The 23,793-nt window shown below is 35.3% G+C and overlaps 1 protein-coding gene across 5 annotated transcripts in view; it reads left to right on the plus strand.

The window, feature by feature from the left end:
- The window catches only part of LOC150101835 (uncharacterized), a 574,375-nt gene extending 559,910 nt beyond the window's left edge, over positions 1-14,465 (plus strand). For all 5 annotated transcript variants that reach the window (XM_090400439.1, XM_090400440.1, XM_090400442.1 and 2 more), the window contains 2 exons: positions 7,275-7,357; positions 12,618-14,465. In XM_090400439.1, the coding sequence (XP_090256565.1) occupies positions 7,275-7,357; positions 12,618-13,629 (1,095 nt within the window). In that variant the 3' untranslated portion in view covers positions 13,630-14,465. The remainder of the gene's footprint in view (positions 1-7,274; positions 7,358-12,617) is intronic.
- The last annotated feature ends 9,328 nt before the right edge of the window (positions 14,466-23,793 follow it).

Below are 23,793 nucleotides of genomic sequence, written 5' to 3' on the forward strand. Positions count from 1 at the left end.
TGTTAAGGCTCTTTTCCAGAAGTTATAAGGCTCTGTACTTCATTTTCAGGATCCTTTTCATCAATCAATATAACACACATAAAGTCTTCTTGACTATATCCTGTTTTCCTTTTAGTAGTAATACTCATCAGATCAGGCACCTTTAATACCTAAAAATCTTCTTAATCAATATATTTTCTAAACTTTCACTTTCAGGCATCCTTAATACCTATAGAACTTCCTTATCAATATTTTCTCTAAGAAAAACATTCACTTTAGAATGTAAGCAACAAGTTCTCCTTTCATTCACAATACTAAATTGACAGTCTTAACTTATTCCACCTTAAAAACTTACAGTTTCAAGATTTCCTTTTATTCATTACTTATTTCTCCTTGAAACCTAATATTTCCACTATTCCCTTTTCGGAATACACTATAAAATATCTTCCGACTGCCACAAAAAATATCAAGTTCCTTCTAACTTGAATATTTACCGGCCAATTTATAAAAACTTGCAGTTTCAAGATTTCCTTTTTATTCTTTACTTATTCCTGCTTGAAACCTATTATTTTCACTATTCCCTTTTCGGAATACATTATGAAAATTCTTTTGACTGCCGCACACAAAAAATCAAGTTCCTTCCAACTTGAATATTCCTCGGCAAGTGTTCTAAAAAACTTCCGAACGCTCTCTTGTTTACAACTGTAACTTGGATACGCAACGCTTTCCTTGTCAGCTGTCAATCACACATCGAGTTCTCTCCGGGAGCATGCGCACTTCACAAAAGTCAGAAACTACGCACTGCAATAAAATGGCTGATTCGCTGTATCCATCAGCACTAAAAGAAAGTCTTTCACAAACACAAAATTCAACATTTTAAAATACAACAAACTTTCTTATAAGTAACACAAATAATCAGTTTAGTAAGTACTTCAATATTTTTACTTCTTTACATGTTACTTCTAATATAACATTTTCATAACGAGCACATCACAAGTGCAGACACTGCGTGTATGCACTTGTGATGAAAACAAAAACTAACAAGCATAATTAATACGTAAAAATATTCAGAATTTTTAATATGATTATTTTTACAATATCATCCTTATCCAACCCTGTTTTACTTATTCCATTTCTGGTCAAGTAAACTCAATAACAAAAACCACCTCTTATTTCTGATGCTCTTGGCATTTTTAATGATACCTCTCGCACATACCCACTTCAATTCCTCTCTCACTGATGTTCAGTTTTCTGAATTGTGCCTCTTCTACAGATAGTTTCATGGGCAGTGCTCTGCTGAATTAGCCACTGTTATTATTATTATTATTATGAGCAACTCCAAGGTCCTTAGACTCATCGAGGGAGGCCCTAAACATCATGTCAAGAACTATCCAACATTTGCTGTGCAAATGTTGGATACTTTGCTTTGAACTCATTCACTACTCACCAAGCAAAAAACCCTAGTTCTAACATCCTTCTCTTACTCAGTTTCCATGGATGGCTCCTAGTTCTCCACCAACACACCTGTTCTGAAAAATTTCCTCTGAATTAATCTTGTAAAAACCCTTCAGTAATTTGTATGTTTTAATCATATCATCCCTTTTCCACCTATCAACCAGCTTCTGTAACCCACAAATCTTCAACCTGTTCTCATAAGGTTCATTCCATAGACCTGCTACCAACTTGGTCACTCATCTCCAGATCCTCTCCACCTCCTCATCAACAAGAAACCCTGGTGCCCAGATTTGCATGCAGTAGTCAAGATGGGGGTCTTGACTACTAAGACTCAGGTCAAAGGCTTGATAAAGAGGAACAATAGCCTGCTTGTCTCTGCTTGTCAAAATATTCTTCAGTAACCAAGTGAGCTGATGAACTGTTTAGCCACTTTTGCTATGTTCCCCTAAACTTTACTTCCCTATCCACTAACACTCCCAAATCTTTGGCTTTGTCAATTTCTTAGAATACAGTTCCACCAATGTGATATACAGCTGGTAATCTTTTCACCTCAAAATGCATAACCTTACACTTTGCCATATTTCAGAATTCAACAGGATACCATGGATCTCTGTTACATAAATGTGGATAAGGAGATGGCTGATGTTGATGAGACGGGGATTTTGGGATGACTTTCACCAGGCACTTAAAGATTAGAGGACATCTTGCACAGGTAGACAAAGACAGTTCATCAGGTTACTTGGATGCTGAAGAACACACTGACAAGCAGGGGGTAGGGTGGTTACTGTTCTTCTTTATAAAACTTTCATACAGCCACATCTAATTTCTGTACACAGATCTGATGACCTGGATTCCTTGAGGATAAGGAAATTGTGGAGAGAATCCAGAGACGTGTCCTATGAACGACTAAAGTGTGTGTTACAAAGGCTAATTATTAGGTGGAAAAGCAGGGATATAATAGAAACATATAAGCTATGAAAGGGTTTTATAAGATTGATGGAAAAGCTTCTTTTTTTTTTTTTTCTTCGATACATGGCTGGAAGCGAGAAAACAAGAGGAAATTATGTAAAAGTGTAGTTAGCAATGTGTGGAATAGGCTGTCAGAGTTGTTAGTGCTTGACTGGTAAATGAGTTTGAGAGGTATGATAGGTATTGTGTGAATAATGGTTAGTGCAGCCTCCCAACATGAGTCTGACTCTATGAAGAAGCCCAAGAAAATAATAATAATTCAGCAAATTTACTAAAAAATAAACAAATAAATAAAAAATCTTTGGAACATTTATAAATATCTAGGATTGTGTTAAGTACAAATCAGTTTAAATTGATTTCAAGACATCTAGAGATCTTCCACTTTACACATAGCAAAAGCTGATGACATGATATAGTACCATCTCCCAAGCATTTTGAATATTATTATTAACATCTGATCTCCATGGAGTCAGAGACTCATCATGGGAGGTATATACTATTGCATGCAATGTCCATCCAATCGTACCTTAAACTGATTCAATGTGTCTACATTCACACTACTACTACTCTTTCTATTGCCAAGCACTTCTGTCTCTTCAATACCACTCTCCTGATTTCTTACTTCAGCTCTCTTGCTAGTATCACACACACACTGCACTTCCAGCTAACAACAGTTTCTCCAGTTCATTCACTCCAAAGCCATTCAAATGCAATTCATCACTTCTGTACCCAACACACTCGGGCAGTGCATTCCACTCATCAACCATTACCATCATTCATCTTGTACTGCCTCCAAAGTACCTTCTTCCATATTTCATGCTAAAGTCCCTCATTCATCCTTTTTTTACACCTACTTTATTCAGCCTTTTGGCCATCAGAATACATTCACATATTGATGCTGTTATGTATTTCTTTGTCATTTCCCAAGCAGCATTTATTTCTTTACCACTCAACTCCTCATTCCATGCTATAGCTCCAAGCCATCTCCTAAGCTTGTAATAATTGCCAGCCTTGTACTTTCGCATGTATCCTTTCCTCACAGAAGTCTCCATATGGCTAGCCACAACCCAGGCGATCATTTTGTGATCACTCTCACCAACTAGAGGAAAGTGCAAAACCCCACTCACAATTACATCCTCTGATGAAATGATCAGACCTAAAACTCTAGATCTTCATTTGTCCTCCTTTACATGCTGCCTGAGATAGTTATCTCTCAAGAACTTGAGAAATTTATTTTCCTTATTTCCTCATGCTCTCTCTTCATTCCATCTATACCACCATAATTAAAATCACCCATAATAATTACCCTTCCTTTGTTCACTAATCCAAGTTGTTTATACATATCTTCATCTGCACCCTCCACATTCCTTGGCCTGTAGCAACATCCAACTAAATATGTCTTCCTGTCAACATCCACTTTACACCACACTTCCTCATAACCATTGCCATTATTTCCCCTCTTTCATGTCTATCTTATGTGGACATAATTCCCCTGCTATCATCAGCAGAACCCCCCCCCTCCATCCTTCTTGTCCTTTCTATCCTTGCAAAAAATACTGTATCCTTCCATTTCTATTCCTGTTACAATATCATTCATTCAAACATGTTTCACTTATTCCAATTTTGGGGTGAATAAACTCAATCAGTGAAATTATTTCATCTCCCTTATTTCTGATACTCCTGGCATTTGTAAATATACGCAGCAATTTATTTTTGGTCTATAACCAGTCCTATCCAAGTCACTCGTTGGTTGTGATTTCCCCACCACACCTGCCCTTCCCAAATCACCATTATCACCACTTACCACATATATCTGCTCAGTCTCAACTTCTCCACCCACATGGCAATATACCACCTCCATACACACACATTCACTGCTACTTTCAAATTCCACTCTCCCAATGCCATGTCTCTCTGTCCATCAGAGCTCCTACGTTTCCCTGTTCCTCTTTAGTTTCCATTCTTTCTTCATGTCTCACAGTACCACTACTGCTCTTTCCATTGCCAAGCACTTCTGTCTCTTCAGTACCACTCTCCTGATCTCTTGCTTGCATCACACACTGCACTTCCATCTAACAACAGTTTCTCCAGTTCATTCACTCCAAAATCCACCACTTCTGTATCATTCCATTCTTCCCTCAAACATATGCCATACATCCACAAACTGTACTCCCTTCTCCTCACACAATTCCGCTAGCATACCATTTATGATTTTGGCTCTCCATCATAACTCATCATTGTCATATCTCAGCAACACACCGACAACCTTTCCCACTATACTGTTATCTTTCACTCTTCTTAATAATCTCTGTGCACTGCTATTCTGGAATCTCTCGTTACCTGTTTTACCCTTTTTTTTCTCTTTCATTCTATTTTTGCACAATTTCATCAGCTTCCACTAAACGTCTAATATCACTCCACATATTCCTCATTTCATTGCTCAATTTTGTGTTTCATCAATTCTTGCATTCTGATAATTTCACTCTCTGTCACTCCCATAGTCCCTCTACCTCTCATTTTTGCCACACCTTGCTTCTGTTTCCTGATTTATGCTTCCTATCACTCCCTTATCACTAACTTTTGCTTCTACATTGTTGCATTCTTTCACTCTCTCAGTTTCACTAGCTTTTGTTCCATTTCTGTTTCTTTCATTTACACCATCTTTTATTTTTTCAGTCTGTTTCACATTCATCAACTCATGGTATAATAATGTATCGAAATTCCTACAAATCTTGTCTCCCATTCAATCTCTCCACAAATACAACTCACATTCTGCCATGCATGCATATTGTGAACATATTGAATATACTGAATGCCAAGTTATGGTTGTTTTCAAGTACACAATGCAAGGAATTCAAAAATATGAAGTTTTCAGATTTTTCTTACCAGTTTTTGCACTAAAAGCAGTGCCTTCACGCAAAATTTTAGTAAATCACTCCTCTTCCTGGTCCCATGGAATGTGGATAAATATTCTGATCTGTCAGCCATCTAACCAGTCACTCACTCACTCTTGTAGTAGCATGTGTGTGTGTGTGAGCAAGAGAGAGAGAGAAAGAGAGACAAATATGAGTCTGGAATATTTCAATATGTAATTGGAGAAGCTTGTGAGAACTAGGATCCAGAGTTGGGTTGACAACAATGGTATAATCTTTGATGGACAGCATGGATTTGCTAAAGGGAGGTCATGTTTTAGTAATCTACTTACTTATTACAATAAAGTGACTGCTTCCTTGGACAGAGGAGAAGAATACACAGTAATATACTTGGATTTCGCAAAAGCTTTTGATAGAGTACCTCATGATAAGTTGCCAGTCAAACTAGAGCAGATGGGGTTGGATATCAGATTAGTGCATTGGATTGGAGACTGGCTATCTGATAGGTATCAACAAGTTGTGTATGGGGTAGCGATATCCAGGAAAAAGTTTTAGGGCCATTACTATTTAACTTGTATATTAATGATATTGCCGAAGATTTGGATGGAGATGTTCAGTTGTTTGCAGATGATGCAAAGTTGGGACGAACCATAAAGAGTAGTGAAGATGTTGTGGCCTTGCAAGAAGACTTGAATAAATTGAGTGATTGGGCACGGAAATGGGGATGTGAGTTCAATGTTGCAAAATGTAAGGTTTTAAAATTTAGAAAACAAAGATGGGATGCAGAATTTATGCTTGGTGAGAATATATTGTTGGAAGTAGAGGAAATAAGAGATCTGGGGGTGATAGTGGATAGGGATCTAAAATTTAAGGGACACATCGTCAAAATTGTGAAGACAACACAAAGATTTCTGGGAATGATGCGGAGGACACTGATGTTTAGAAGAAGGGAGATTCTTGTTCCATTGTATAAGGCTTTGATTAGGCCACACATGGACTATTGTGCCCAGATTTGTTCACCGGGTTTTCAGAAGGATGAAGAGATGTTGGAAAGGGTCCAAAGGCGACTGACTAAGGTAGTTTCTGACCTCTGGAATTTGAGTATGAGGAAAGAGTGAGAAGATGTAATTTGCAGAGTCTGGTGGAGAGGAGGAAGAGGGGAGATATGATAGAGACCTACAAGTTGGTAAGGGGTTGTTATAAGATCAATGGTGGAGAAGTTCTACAGAGAATAGTGGGAGATCAGGGGAGAACCAGAGGTCATCCCTGGAAACTGTATAAGGAGGGTGTGAGTAGGGGAGTGAGAGGCAGGTTTTTTTTGTGCAGCGTTGTGAATGATTGGAATGCCTTGCCTGAGAGTGTGGTGTCTGCAAGGAGTTTGAGTGTGTTTAAGACATGGTATGATGAGATGTGTGTGTAATAAAAGGACCTCCCAGATGAGTCTTTGACTCCATGAGGCCTTGTTTAATAATAATAATAATAAACCTGTTTAGTTTAGTAAACAGGTTTGCACAAAGTCTGGCCAACTCTGATGATATCTGGAACTATCTGTATAAGCAAAATTGAATTAAATATGCATATTGTGAACATATTGAATATACTAAATGCCAAGTTATGGTTGTTTTCAAGTACCCAATGCAAGGAATTCAAAAATATGAAGTTTTCAGATTTTTCTTACCAGTTTTTGCACTAAAAGCAGTGCCTTCATGCAAAATTTTAGTAAATCACTTTTCTTCCTGGTCCCATGGAATGTGGATAAATATTCTGATCTGTCAGCCATCCAACCAGTCACTCACTCACTCACTCTTGTAGTAGTGTGTGTGTGAGCAAGAGAGACAAATATGAGTCTGGAATATTTCAATATGTAATCCTGTTTAGTTTAGTAAACAGGTTTGCACAAAGTCTGGCCAAACTCCTATATCTGGAACTGTCTGTATAAGCAAAATTGAATTAAATATTATTAATTAAAGTTTTCTAGATTGTTACTGTATTTTACAGGGGTCTCACACATCAGAAAGCAGCAAAGACTTTGATTCTGAAGATGCAGGAAATTATGAATATTTGAAACAGTTGCTAGCAAGGTAAATATGTGTAATTGAAAGAGAAATAAATTTAAATATTTTTCTTAAATCAATAGAATTATTCAAATATTTGCATGTTATAGAATTTGCTATTTTTGACTAAAAATTAATGACATAGATATCAGAAATTTTTTGTTTTGAAATGGAAAGATGTTGCAATAAAGCTACTGTATATTTACATATGCACATCTGAGCAGGGATTATTATTCTTATATTCATGACCTCCATGGGGTTTAAGGCTTATCATAAGAGATCAGTGATAGACTGCACAAAGTCTATCACTTGTATTGTACCTCTTAAATTCATCCACCATTTGCACTTTTACCACCCTCTCAAGGCAATGCATTTCATGCTCCATGCAAAAAACTAACTTCTTAATCTCTTATGCACTACTTCCTTTTGCAACTTTCATGGATGCCTTTTGCAACTTCCCTTGTCATCTCTTCACTTTTCATGTAATGAAAATTTCATCAGTTAATAATCTGTTAGCATCCCTCAGAAGTTTAAAAACTTCCGTCATATCACCCCCCTCTTTCTCCTGTTTACCAGTGTCTGCAGTTCACATACTCTCAATCTATCCTCAAACTTTCAACATCTATGGAATCTACATTCCATAGATGTTGAAAGTTTTTCCACTTGGTTATACTATAAATTAAAGATGCTAAGAAATTATATGCTCGGTTTCATCCTTTATCCAAGTGTAAGCAAACAAAGTTTGCACGTGAAGTCACTTCACAACTCGGGTATAGAGGCTAATGATTTCACGTCACTTGCCTTAGTACCTCATGATGCAAAGCACATATCCTTACAGACATGTATAATGTTATGCATTATGGGAAGGGTCACTACCCAGACTGGTTTTGACCTTTATTGAGGTCTCATCAGTGGAAGCCAGACCCAAAAGTGATACCAAAGTTGAAGTAATGCAGAAGTCATATTTCCATATACAAGTAGCCAAAAGGTGTCACACCTTATTACTAAAATAATCTGGTTTAGCAATAGATGTTAACATTTTTTCCAGTAGCCAAAAGGTGTCACACATTATTAAAATACTCTGGATTAGAGATAGATGTTGAAATTTTTTTTCACTTGGTTCTACTACAAATTAAAGATGCCAAGAATTATATTCTCGGTTTCATCCTTTATCCAAATTTTAAGCAAAGAAAGTTTGTGCGTGAAGTCACTTCACAACTAGGTTACTTGTATATAGAGGCTAATGACTTCACATCAATTGCCTATGTATCCCATAATGCAATTCACACATCCAAGTTACACTTGAATAAAGGATGAAACTGAAGATATAATTTCTTGGTATTTTTAATTTACGGTATAACCAAGTTGAAAAACTTTCTACATATATATGGAAATATAACTTCTGCATTACTTCAACCTTGGTCACGGGTCTGGCTCCCACTGATGAGAACTCAATAAAGGTCACAATCAATCAGTCTAGATAGTGGCCATTCCCATAATGCATAACATTATACATGTTCATAATGATGCATGCATTGCATTTTGGGATACTAAAGCAATTGATGTGAAGTCATTTGCTGCTACATACAAGTAACCAGGTTGTGAAGTGACTTCACACACTAACTTTGTTTGCTTAAATTTGAATAAAGGATGAAACCGAGAATGTAATTTCTTAGATATGTAAGGATATGCATATTGCATATCATGTTAATGTTCATTTCCAGCATTGCAGTTTATCCTCTTGAGTTAAATTTGCAATTTTTGAAATTGAACTTTTCACCTCAAATTCCTATCCACCATAACTCCAAGAATCCATCAGCTTCATCAGTTTTTTGGAGCATAATCCTACCAATATAATATGTCATTGGAAGTCTCATCATGGCAAAGTGCATAACTTTACACTTACTAACATTGAATTAATAGCAATATCACTGCCCACTATTCTAACTTATTCAAATCATTCTGTAAGTGCAGGATATCAGTAGCATCCTGACTGCTCTGCCTATTTTTGCATCATCAGAAAACAACTGAAGATCTGTCAGCTCCATTCAAACATCATTAATATATTGATTTGGCCAGTGAGGCCAGCAATTTACTTACTTTTTACAATAAAGTGATAGTTGACTGGATATACAGAAAATAGCCACCATGATATTGCTGAACTTTACAAAGCCATTTGTCAAGATACTGCATAAAACCATTTTATATAAATTGGAGCAAATGTGGATTGACAGAAAGTTAATGCATGGATAAGAGAGTAGCTGATGGACACAAACATCCAAGAATAACTTGGATGTCTGTGTCCATATGGTAGAGTTAAAGAGAAAGCTGGTGACTGATGTTTGCCACAGGACCACTGCAGTTCAACTTATGCATCAATGATATTTAAAATTATTATTTTCTTGGGCATCTCCATGGAGTCAAACTCATCACAGGAGACATATCCTAAAACCGTTGTTCACACAATACTTATCATACCCTCTACTTTGAGTAATTCACTGACAAAGTGCTCACAACCACCTTTAGCAACCCACTGCAATATGCCCTCTACATTTAAATTCCTATCCGCAATTATTGACAAATCTTTTTCCTCTTCAGTTTCATGCTCTTCAGTTCCATCCGTTTAGTATGCAGCCTTTGATATCTTTACACTTGACCATATTAAACTGGCAACTGTTATTCTTTGCTTATGCTGCCAGTCTCTATTTAAATCATCCTACAGGGCCTCTATATCTTCATTGACTGTCATTCTTCTTACTTTTCATTGGCAAAGAACTGAATATTTCACCTTAAATCATTTCCTATATCACTGTTTTCTGTGGAACCTCTCCAACATTGATCTTATAACAACTCCTTACTAACTATTTACCAAAGATATGATATATGATAGGGGAGATATGATAGGTCTCTATCATATAGGAGGAAGAGCTATCATATCATAGCTCTTCCTCCTATCCACCAGACTCTCTAAATTGCATCTTCTCAATCTTTCCTCATATTCGACATTGCAGAGGTCAGAAACTACTTTAGTCAGTCACCTCTGAACCCTTTTCAACATCTCTTCATCCTTCTGAAAACCAGGTGACCAAATCTGGGCAAGTAGTCCATGTGTGGCCTAATCAAAGCCTTATACGATGAAACAAGAATCTCCCTACTTCTACAAGTCAGTGTCCTCTTAATCATTCCAGAAGTCTTTGTGTTGTCCTCATAATTTTGACAATGTGTCATCTCAGATCCTTATCCACTATCACCCCAAGAGCTCTTATTTCCTCCACCTCCAACAATATATCCCAACCAAGCGTAAATTCTACATCCCATCTTTGTTTCCCAAATTTTAAAACCTTACATTTTGCAACTCACATCCCCATTCCCACACCAATTCACTCAATTTATTCAAGTCTTCTTGTAAGGCCATAACATCTTCTCTACTCTTCATAGTTCATCCCAACTTTGCATCATCTGCAAAACTGAATATCTCCATCCAAATCTTCGCCAATATCATTAACATACAAGTTAAACAGTAATGTCCCTAAAACAGACCCCTGATGTACACCACTAGTGACTTTCCTCTTCTGGGATATTGCTCCTCCATACACAACTTGTTGATACCTATTAGATAGCCAGTCTTCGATCCAATGCACTAATCTAATATCCAACCCCATCCACTCTAGTTTGACTATCAACTTATCATTCGGTAATCTATCAAAAGCCTTTGCAAAATCTAAGTATATTACTGTGTATCGTCCAAGGAAGCCATCACCTTATTGTAATAAGTAAGTAGATCACTAAAACATGACCTTCCTTCAGCAAATCCATGCTGTCCATCTATGATAATACCATTGTTGTCAACCCAATTCTCAATCCTAGTTCTCACAAGCTTCTCCAACTTAATGCACTGGATCAAGTTCCACTCATTTGGAACTTGATCTTCAGTTCCATCAATTTAGTATGCAGCCTTTGATATCTTCAGTTCAAGACTTATATTAAAAAAATATGTCAAGGCAGATGTCAACTCCCTGGCACATTCCTTCAGAATATGTGGTGATATATTATCAAGTCCTACAGCCTTATTAACATCAAGTTTTCTCAACTCCCCATACACCTCTTGCTCACTTACAGTCAATCTCTCTTCCCCATCATCAGCTGCTCCTAATCTCTCCATGAAATCACATTCACAAGAATGAAAGACCCTTTTTCTAAGTCCAACATTATCACTGTAAAGCTATTTCCTTTATTCAACTGAGTTGTAACCTTATAAATAGTAAGCAGATTATTACTAAAGCAAGGACTTGCCTTAGTAATCTAGTTCTAACTTCAAAAAATCATGCTGCCCCTAAGAAAATATCATATTCCTGTCCACCCATTCCTGAACTCCTGATTCTCATTAATAAACTTCTTTAGTACCCTAACCACCACTCTTGAGGAAAGATTGGCTTATAATTTGCTTTGAAGAGAAGTATTGATGATGTTAAACTTGGGAGAGCAATAGTTCATGAAGGAGATCATGCAGGATGATCTAAGTGGACTTCATAGTTTGAACAAAGCCTGACAGTTCATCATTTAACATTATGTGCTTTGGAATGAAAAAACTACAGGTTATGTATTACATGCATGAATCTGAAAGGCAGGAGATTTATCTGATTAGTTAATAGGAAATGGAGAGTTGAAGTTCAGAGGGCATATTGCAAACATAGGCAGAATATCTCAATGATTTCTTGGATGTTAAGCAAACACTGACAAGCAGGTATATCAAAATTGTTTGCCCTCTTTTATAAGGTTTTGATACGACCATATTTGGGCTATTGTGCACAGATTTGGTATCTGTGCTTCTTTGAGTTTGATGGGCAGAAGTGAGTAGCATAAATGAACTTGTACAAGTTGAAGGATTATGGGTAACATAGTTTAGCTAATAGTTGAAAAACAGCTAATTAGAAACTTATAAATTACTAAAGGAGTTTCACAGAGTAGATACTAAAGAAATTTTCCAATTCATGACTGGATGGGAGGAGAACAGGAGGCTCGGTGTGTAAGAGTGTAGTTTGTAAGGGTGTGAGGGCTAGAGTTTTTGTTTAGGTGCATTGTGTCATTAGTGGTTAGTATGTGCTTCTTATGATAAGTCTTTGGACTTCATGGAGATACCCATGTAATAATAGCAATTTAAAAAAATCTAATGTTAGTGTTTTTATTAAATGGGCTTTCATATTTATGGCTATTTGTACATCAAAGAAATATTATTTGTAATTTAAAAAAAATTATTCTTCTGATTTCAAATTTTGAACATTTTCAGACAAGAACATGAAAGAGAGGAATTAGCTAAACGCCACCAACAAGAATTACAAGTTTTTACGATGCACAGAAAAGGGCACTACCGTAGTGAAAGTGCTACTCTTCCACTTGTTCCTACATCAGATAATGCAGATGCTGATAAAACAGGATTGTTAGGAATGGGTTCCTTATCTATGAGTGATCCTGGCTGCCAAATGTTTGCACATTCTCAGTCTTCTCCAGTTGTTCCTCAGCTTGAGCTTTCATATCCAAACAGCTTAAAGACTAGTTACAATGAAAGTACATATTCATCTCCACTTTCTTCACCTGTTGCAACGGTTAATCCTTTCCTTATATCTGCATCACAAGGAATGCTATACACTCCAACATCTATTGCTAGGAAATCAATTACTCCACTAGAAGCAAAAAACTTTGCTCCTGAAAACTTTTATGATCGTAGTTCAGATGGAAGTCAAGTGCAATTTTGCCATTTGGGTATCTCTGAAAATCAGCAACCTAGTTTCGAAAGTAGAAAACACTTTGAAAATTCTGATTTGGAATGTAGAATAAATCTTGGCACGATACCTAATTTACCAGTTTCAGTTCCTTCTGGAGAACCAAACCTTGTAATTAATCCATTACTGGACTCCCAGATGATAGATTCTCCACTGGTTATTGTTCCTGGTTTAGTTTCTTCTAGGTCACCACGAGGATCGCCACAGCTGTCACGTAGAACTTTGCCCACTCCAAATGCTTATCCACCTCCTGCTGTTCATAATTATCAGCAGCCTACTCCATCATTCTGTCATCCTTCTACCATCCTTAGCCACTCTGTTTATGACAGCAACCGGTTGGGAGACCATCAGTTGAGTCATAGATGGTGTGCTTCCATTCCATACACAGCTAACTCTGTAAACAGTGTGGCTCATCCACATCAGAATACTAATACTTCAAGCATCCCACATACACATTCACAGTTGCCTGTTACAACATCCTATCCACCTTATTCCCAAATACCTAGACTGGGAATATAGCAAAGTAAAGGCAGAAATAAAATGTTGTGCCTTGAAATTTGTGATGCCACCCTTATTTGTATGTACATATTCTAAATGCTCTCAGTTCACTGGTATATCATTGCCACTTAAAAATTAACCTGTAGATAAATAGAAAGTATGGATAGTTATTTTTCTTTTAATTCTTATTATTTTGATTCAGTACATCTTTGTTGAAATATAAACAAGTACCTGTGTTAATGTGTGTGTATATATATATATATTTACAGCTATGTAAACAATGAAATTGAGTATGTTCTTCATATTTATTATTGAACAGTATTCTCAAATTTCACTAATCTGACCACTATGATTTTTGCAGAGATCACTACTTTAGTAAAACTTCACTACAGTTTAATAAATATTGTTTCATATGCTGCAATTTGTGTATCTCAGAATCAATTTATCTTATTTTCCTTGCTGTAATAATTAAAATAATGCATTTAATTATGCAGGAAGGTACACTGTACAAACAATACTTGTGTGTGTGTGTGAACACACACACATGCATATATATATATAAATATGTGTATCTAAATTTTTCTTTCTGTATGCATTTAGCTTGATTGAATGCACACAAACTGTTGAAGATATTTTTGTGATAATAAGTCTTCCTTCATATATAATTAGGTGCATTTTTGTGTGCATGTACATGTGAAAAAATATAATTTTGCACACAGTATGTTCATATCTAGATTTGTCCGTTTGATACATAAATGTTATTTTTTGTATATTCGGTTTGTAATCATCTCAGGTATAAAACAGACTATAAAAGGAGTTGGTATTCAATGTCATCAGAAATATATTTAACTAAGCAAACACTGATATACTGTACACAACTTTTTTTTAAATATAAAAGAGCTAATCAATTTTTCTTGGTTTCATTAGCATGAAAGATAATTGCATATTATTTGCACCACTTAGGAATACTGGTGTCTATTAATACCCAATTATGTCAAGATGTTTTTGGAATATTTCATACTAAAACCAACAAAAGTAAAGTTGCAAATATATTTCTTATAATTCAGGAGAATGAAAGTATTTCTTGTATGTTCTGTCTAGTCAAGTGAAGCACAATAGCAAAATTTACAACACCTGAAGCTACTTCAAATTATGACTGAAATTTGTAAAATTACAGATGGATATTAATTAACAGAATGAATGAATGAAAAGAATTAATGAATTGAATAAATGAATAAAAGATTAATAAACACTGAATTTAAAAAGTCAAAATTAACAATATTTAAAAATTAATTATGATTGATAGGAAATTATAATTATAAGAAAAATTAACTTTTTATTCATGATATCCTATTCCTACATTCCATGAGTTTTGAATTTATTTCTTCATTATTTTAATATATATGGTGTGTGTGTGTGTGTGTGTGTGTGTGTGTGTGTGTGTGTGTGTGTGTGTGTGTGTGTGTTACTTTGAAATTATTTGTTCGAAAATGCTGCACAATATACTTTAAATAATTGTATGATTTCTTATTCTTCTTTCATATCCTCTCATTATTTCTTCGGTTTGCATGATATATTGTGTCTGCAGAAGTCAACAAATGCCCTCATCTACCTTACCATTCTGAGACAAGAAATTTCACTGTCATGTTGTTTCAGAGGCAACAATCAATCAATCAAAACAATTTATCTAACCTAGAGAAATTTGAATTTTTTCTTAGCATAGTTAAAGAAATAAGTACATAGTTAACCAAAAATGAGATGAAAATGAATAAAGAAATTTGATATCTTCACTAGTCAATCTTAATTTAGCACTAAATACATGAGTAGTTAAATGGTTTTATTGAGCCCTATCCATCCACCTTCATTAGCACAGTAATTCAAAGTTTATATAAATTTTTGGAAAGGAGGCTGTGAGCAAGAGGGTGAGGAGTGGTTTCTTTGCATGGAGAGTGGTGAGAACAAGAATGGTCAGTGAGTTCAAAGAGTGGTATGATAGACTTTGTGTTTCCTAGAAAGGACCTCCCACGATGAGTCTCTTGGCTCCTTGACTTAATTCAAAATTTATTATTATTATTATCCAGGCCTGGAAGCCTGAATAATAATAATAATAATAAATTGTGAATCTGTCATGCATTCGCTTCATATGGGAACCTTGAGTTGAGCCAAAACTCTTTAGTACTAATGTTATCTTCAGACCTACATAAAGACACAAGCCTTAATTATATTCGTTGTTGCAATCACTGCTCTTCTGAAACTTCCACCAACAGCATATCTCATTCCATCTTCTCTTGCCAAAGTCCATGACCTTACGCTTGGTAATAATGATTTGATATCTCCAATAATCTCTCCTTAGCACTAGCCTATTTAAATCCTCCTTGTAGCAACATCATGTTGGTGCCCTCTGCATTACTCATTGCTCTTGTCAATTTTAAATTATTATTATTATTATTATTACCCCAAGACTCATGGAGTCAAAGACTCATCTGGGAGGTCCCTTTATCACACACACACACGCACACACATCTCATCATACCGTGTCTTAAACACTCTCAGGCAAGGCATTCCAATCATTCACAACTCTGCACGAAAAAAACCTGCCTCTCACTCCCCTACTCACACCCTCCTTATACAGTTTCCAGGGATGACCTCTGGTTCTCCCCTGATCTCCCACTATTCTCTGTAGACCTTCTCCACCATTGATCTTATAACAACCCCTTACCAACTTGTAGGTCTCTATCATATCTCCCCTCTTCCTCCTCTCCACCAGACTCTGCAAATTACATCTTCTCAATCTTTCCTCATACTCAACATTCCAGAGGTCAGAAACTACTTTAGTCAGTCGCCTTTGGACCCTTCCAACATCTCTTCATCCCTGAAAAACCCAGTGACCAAATCTGGGCACAATAGTCCATGTGTAGCCTAATCAAAGCCTTATACAACGGAACAAGAATCTCCCTACTTCCACATGTCAGTGTCCTCTGCATCATTCCCAGAAGCCTTTGTGTTGTCTTCACAATTTTGGCGATATGTCCCCTAAATTTTAGATCCTTATCCACTATCACCCCCAGATCTCTTATTTCCTCTACCTCCAACAATATATTCTCACCAAGCATAAATTCTGCATCCCATCTTTGTTTTCCAAATTTTAAAACCTTACATTTTGCAACATTGAACTCACATCCCCATTTCCGTGCCCAATCACTCAATTTATTCAGGTCTTCTTGCAAGGCCACAACATCTTCACTACTCTTTATTCGTCCCAACTTTGCATCATCTGCAAACAACTGAATATCTCCATCTAAATCTTCGCCAGTATCATTAATATACAAGTTAAACAGTAATGGCCCCAAAACAGACCCTTGAAGCGCTCCACAAGTGACTTTCCTTTTCCTGGATATCGCTACCCCATACACAACTTGTTGATACCTATCAGATAGTCAGTCTCCAATCCAATGCACTAATCTAATATCCAGCCCCATCTGCTTTAGTTTGACTGTCAACTTATCATGAGGTACTCTATCAAAAGCCTTTGCGAAATCCAAGTATATTACTGTGTATCCTTCTCCTCTGTCCAAGGAACCAGTCACTTTATTGTAATAAGTAAGTAGATTACTAAAACATGACCTCCCTTTAGCATGCAGTTTAAAATCATTTACAAGTATTTGAATATCTCTTCTCAGATCCCAGACTATATCAACATATAAATTAAACAATAATTAAATAGTTGCTCCTATCAGATAACCATTCTTATATACACACTGTCAATCTAGTCTTCCTCCACCCCCCCCTCTCAATTTCAATAGTAGTTTGCTATGAAATTTCCTTTCTAAAGAAACTTTTCTTTAAACTAAATAGCTATGAATTTCACTCAATTATTTCATATTTGTTGCTAAACAAATATGAAATAATTTTTTTAAAATAAGTTTCTTTATATTATTATTTTTCTTCATTATTTATTATTAACAAACATCCATTGATTCAATAGATTTATTCAATGATGTCTCATTCAATAACAACATGTCTGTCATATTGAACTTTAGGCTCATTCACATTCTTTACATTCAACATACACTTCAGCAGTGCGTTCCACTCACCCACCACTTTCCACATAAAAAATGCACTCCTCATAATATGATAAAAATAAAAAAGGAAATCCTTTTTTATTTTTATAATCCACTGTGTATTTTATTAATCATGAAAATTCCTTCATCAATTAAACACTATCACATCATCGCTGCAACTTACATTTTCTCAAGTAATCCTCATAATCACATTCCATAGCCATGACATTCTCTTATTTGTCTCTGGATCCACTTCAGAGTTCCTTGATCACAATGAAAAGTGACCAAATTTGTTCACAGTAGTCATTGCATGATCTTGTTAAAGTGGCCATACCTCTTGAATCATAATGATTGTACTTTGTATAGTGACAGTACTTTGCATAGTAGTACAACCACTTGTGTATCATCAGTATATCCCTTATCATAGCAGTAATGTGCCACCTACCCTTTGCAGTTCTTGTAATTTGTCATTTGATAGATTTATTGCTCCAGAAGGTCAGTGAGCCCTGGAATCCTGTTTTGAGGATCCACAGATCCACCAGTGTGTTACACAACATTGCATTTCTACACTTTTAAAGTGAGATGCCTTTTACTTATTAACATTAAAACAGCAACCCTCATTTATTCAAGCTAAAAGTCTGTTAAATCTTTCAGCAGGATTTGACATCAGCTTCACATCTTATAACTCTCTCCAGCTTTGCATCAGTTAGCAAGCATCCTGAATTTTCCTAGTCACTCAATATGAAATATTAAAAAAAAAAGTTGAGTGGTATTAGCCCAAGAGCAGAATCCTGTGGTGTGTTAACAGTTACCTTCCTTTACTGGGATAATCTAAACTACTCGACACTTCATACAATTGTAGTTTTTCTGTTTCTGTTCCTTGTAGCATTTGCCACCCTTTTGGGTGTTGCAAGACATCATTCACACCAATACGATATATTTAATACAATACGATATTGTTAATTTTTATATATATACTTTATATATTCCCTCTTTTTTTTATATATATATATATAGTATATTAACTATTTAGTCTACCGGCTGTACCTTTGTTAATAATTATACTATATACTTATGAGGTGATTTATTATATAAATCTCTTTTACTAACAATTATTTTTATTTTTTGACTCGAGCGTCCCTATATGTTATTGTATTGCACAAAAGTTCACTCCAATTGGTGCAATGACTTTAACTCTCTCTTTCAGAATCCAACTAATCATTGACTCAAAACCAAGTACAAAATAAACACATTTAATAAAACTAAAACAATATATATATACACTTCTAGCAATAATACATAACTATAACTACAGATTATATGGATCCAAGGCCTTATTTAAAAATATAAACTTACTCTTAAGACTAAACACTTTTTCTTTCACAATCACAATAAAATGTAGTCTTTTTTCTCTTTCTGTTAAGGCTCTTTTTCAGGAAGTTACACGGCTCTGTACTTCATTTTCAGGATCCTTTTCATCAATCAATGTAACACACATAAAAGTCTTCTTGACTATCTTGTTTCCTTTTAGTAGCAATACTCATCAGATCAGGCATCCTTAATACCTATAAATCTTCTTAATCAATATATTTTCTAAACATTCACTTTCAGGCATCCTTAATACTTATAGAACTTCCTTATCAATATTTTCTCTAAGAAAAAACATTCACTTTAGAATGTAAGCAACAAGTTCTTCTTTCATTCACAATACTAAATGACAATCTTAACTTTTTCCACTTTAAAAAAACTTACAGTTTCAAGATTTCCTTTTATTCATTACTTATTCCTCCTTGAAACCTATTATTTCCACTATTCCTTTTTCAGAATACACTATAAAATTTCTTTCGACTACCACACACAAAAAAATCAAGTTCCTTCCAACTTGAATATTTACCGGCCAGTGTTCTAAAAACTTCCGAATGCTCTCTTGTTTACAACCGTTACTTGGATACGCAACGCAACGCTTTCCTTGTCAGCTGTCAATCACACATCAAATCCTCTCTGGGAGCATGCGCACTCCACAAAAGTCAGAAACTACACACTGCAATAAAATGGCTGACTCGCTGTATCCATTAGCGCTAAGAGAAAGTCTTTCACAAAACACAAAATTCAACATTTTTAAACTACAACAAACTTTCTTATAAGTAACACAAATATTCAGTTTAGTAAGTACATCAATTTTTTTACTTCTTTACATGTTACTTCTAATATAACATTTTCATAACGAGCACATCACAAGTGCAGACACTGCGTGTATGAAAACAAAACTAACAAGCATAATTAATACGTAAAAATATTCAGAATTTTTAATATGATTATTTTTACACCACCCTTTTGGGTGTTGCAAGACATCATTCACACCAAAACGATATATATTGACAAATAATTCCACTTAAATAATTCAACAATGATGGTCAAAGGGGCTACTTTGTCCATCATTGTTGCTCTTCTGTAATTATTATTATTCTTATTTGCCTTATGGTAGAATTCTCTTGGATTTCCTTTGGCCTGTTTGGTCATATCTTCTTATTAATTTTTTCTTTCCCTACCATGCTTGTCACTTTTCTAGCTCACACCTTATACTGTCCATGCATATTGTTGCATGCTATCTTATACCCCTTCCTTGACATCTTCTTTTACACTGCTTGGCTAATTTCATTGTTCATCTATTTCACTTCTGCTTTATTTATCCTCCTGGCTATTGTATGTAGTTGTGCACTGTCTATGTGAAAGGTATTTTAACCATTTCCCATCCTCTCTCATCTTCTTTTCTTTTCAGTTCATTGTTTGATTGATTTAAGTCTGCTATGGCACTTTTCATAATCATGCACTTTATGGTGTCACAGATGTTCCTTTTTTTTGATTGAAAATTTTATCCTGCTCAGCCACTTCCCAAGTGGCTAAGCAAGATAAAGTAGTAGGTAGCAGGATAAACTGGTAGACAGCAGCATTGATCCTCTATTCACAACTATATTCTCTGATTATTGTTGCTATTATTTATTATAATAATGCAAATATAATAATAACGAAATGCAACACTTCAGAGCCTCACATTACTTCCATATACTATTCCTCTTTCCAATCTATATTCTTAATTAAATTTCCCCATTAAGATCTCCTACTCTTTTTGCTTATCTAACATAAATATTTCATGATCATTACTCTCTACATCCCCTATTGTAGCTTTTAACGATATCCTGTTGGGATTGTCCAAACCTCAATCATACTATTCTTTTAATTCATCCGTGCACTAGATAGCATCAAAACCATCACAGTTACTACCATGTAATGATTTACCTTTTACCTGTGTCCTATGCTGGTACAGTTCATGCTATAAAAACATTGCTTTCTCTCATTTTTCTCCTTTCTAGAAGATTCTATATCCCTCTGTTTCTATTTAGACCTCTATACTATCCTTAATTAACAAAGTTTCAAATATGCCAATAATCCTTGATCAGAGTGACTTGGTCAATACTATAAACTATGAGTACCCTTATTTCTATACTCCTTGCAATACTATACAAAGTCCATGGAAAATTCCATAATCAGTGGTCATGTCTTTATCCCCCTTGCACTATCTCAACAGTCTATGTGCCCCTGCCAGCATTCCCTTACCACCACCACCACTATACTCCTGTAGTACTTTAACCTTAAATGATGAGGATAGATAATACACATATTAAAGGTAAATACCTCAAATTTGCTATTGAAAACTTTTATTTAAAAAACTAATATGTACATTTTTTTTCTTCAAAATTCTCCATTTATTATTTATGTCAAGTACATTATTATTAACACCAGACCTCCATAGAGTCAAAAGACTCGTTATAGGGAAGGATACACACTTCTACACAAAGAGCTCATCAAACTGTGCCTTAAACTCACACATTATGTCTGCATTCCACTCGCCAACCACTCTCCATGCTTCTTAACTCCCTTACTCACACTCTCCTTGTATGGTTTTCAGGAATGGCCTCTTGTTCTACCTCCTTCTTCCATTCTATAAAAAATTTCTTCTACATTAACCTGGTAACAACCCCTTACCAGCTTAATCATTTCAATCATATCTCCTCTCCTCACAATATACATTGCAAATTGCATTCTCTCAATTTACCATCTTAGTCAAGTCAGTCATCACTGGATGTTTCTAATATATCCTCATCACCATGAAAACTAGATGACTAAATCTCTGCACAATAATCCATATGAGACCTGATCAAGTACCATTCTCATGTCATCTGTGCTATTTTGGATAGATTGACCATTCTGCCTTAATTAGAATTAAGAACATCAAGACTAGATCACATTTTTAAAATCCAACAAGTCTGGCCTTGCTTCTCACACAATGACACTAGGCACAGAGTTCTTTGGAACCAGACAAAACGTCTTCATTCCAGCAAGTTCAAATTTGATTATCTTTTCCTTGAAACATGTGAAATACTATGAAATTGTCCAAACCTCAACTGATCAGGCTGCATGCCAATATCCAAGTTTTGGGAAGTGATCACTATTAATTGTTCCTACATTTTTTTAAATTAATAATTATTTAAAATTATTTTTTATCTACACAACTTTCTTCCTTTGAATGTTACTGCTACAATTGTTCCTTTGAATTTTAATAGTGTAATGTCATATACTTCAGCTGTGACCGAGACACGTGCTAATATACACATGATTTACGGCTCATTATTGTGATTCACATATATATATATATATATATATATATATATATATATATATATATATATTTTTTTTTTTTTTTTTTTTATTTTATTTTTTTTTTTTTTTTTGTCATTTGAAACATGAATTTGTCCTTTGTTCTGCTTATCTTACGTGGTTGCATTTGATGCAGTAAGTGGTAATCAAATTCAAGAATTCTTTGAAAATCTTCTCGGTCAGTGTGTTGTTTTTGGTTGATATATAGTTGTAGTTAAGTTATAGGAGAAAATGGGGGGGGGGGGGGAGGATATGACTGAGACATATAAGTTTGTCAGGGATTGTTACCTGGTTAACATGGAAGAAATTTTTCATAGAATGGGAGAGGGGTAGAACAAGAGGCCATCCTTGGAAACTGTAAAAGGAGGATGTCAGCAAAGAAATGAGGAGCAGGTTCTTTGCATGGAGAGTGGTTGGTAAATAACTTTTCCAATAAAGGTTGGAAAAGTTATTCATAACATACAGTCCCTCTAAGACACCACAAATCAACATGCCATCATGTGATGCAGCCTGTGTGTTGTGAATGTAGACACATTGAATCAGTTTAAGGCATCGTTGGATAAGCTTTGTGTGTGTGTGTGTGTGTGACAGTGTATACCCTCCATGATGAGTCTCCAAGGAGATCAGATGTTAATAATAAATAGCACTTGAGAATTAATCAAGCTGCATTAATGATAAACAAACACTCTTAAATACAATGGCCATGTTGTTTTAATAGACATCTGTAGGACACTAATTGCACTATAAGAAACTGTATGCAACAATTATTATACATGTTTGTTTTCTAGGTATTAGGAGTTTCATTTAACAAGTTCATACAGAAGTTCCAAGAAATGTGATTTTAATTTTTGCAAATGTTTGCTATTCTAGGGTTAAGGAAATCTTGTCACATCACTATTCAAATCATTCTATAACTGCTTGATATCAGTAGCATCCTTGATTGCTCTGCATATCTTTGCATCATCAGCAAACAATTGGATTTATACAGTACAGTACAGCATTTTCAGAAAATAGTTTAGTACTAGAGGAGGAAAAAAGGTGGAGAGAGAGGAATAACAAGATTTCCTTTCTATAGTCTTATTAATTTTATCTTTCACTTATTGACTGGATATTTAAAAAATTTACAGTATGGTTTCAACCATCATTTGCTTGGCTGTTTTCATGTTCTCCTCATTGTTATGTATTAGATGCTTTTTATGTTTAGGTTCATGTCCAAATGCTTTTAGCAACACATCTTGTGTTTTTGAAGTTTTCACTTTCTGAGCTATCAAACACTACCTGCATATGCTGAGTCTTGTTGCTAACCTCAATATGATGATCTTATGTCGATACAGCTTCATATATTCTATGATTGTGTTGCAAATGAATGAGAAATATTGTATCAGGATTCCCCCCCCCCCAATGCAGC

This window comes from Typopeltis vanoorti, chromosome 11 (genome assembly GCF_054136105.1).
Source record: "Typopeltis vanoorti isolate ZY-2024b chromosome 11, IOZ_Tvanoo_1.0, whole genome shotgun sequence".
Taxonomy (NCBI): Eukaryota; Metazoa; Arthropoda; class Arachnida; order Uropygi; family Thelyphonidae; genus Typopeltis; species Typopeltis vanoorti.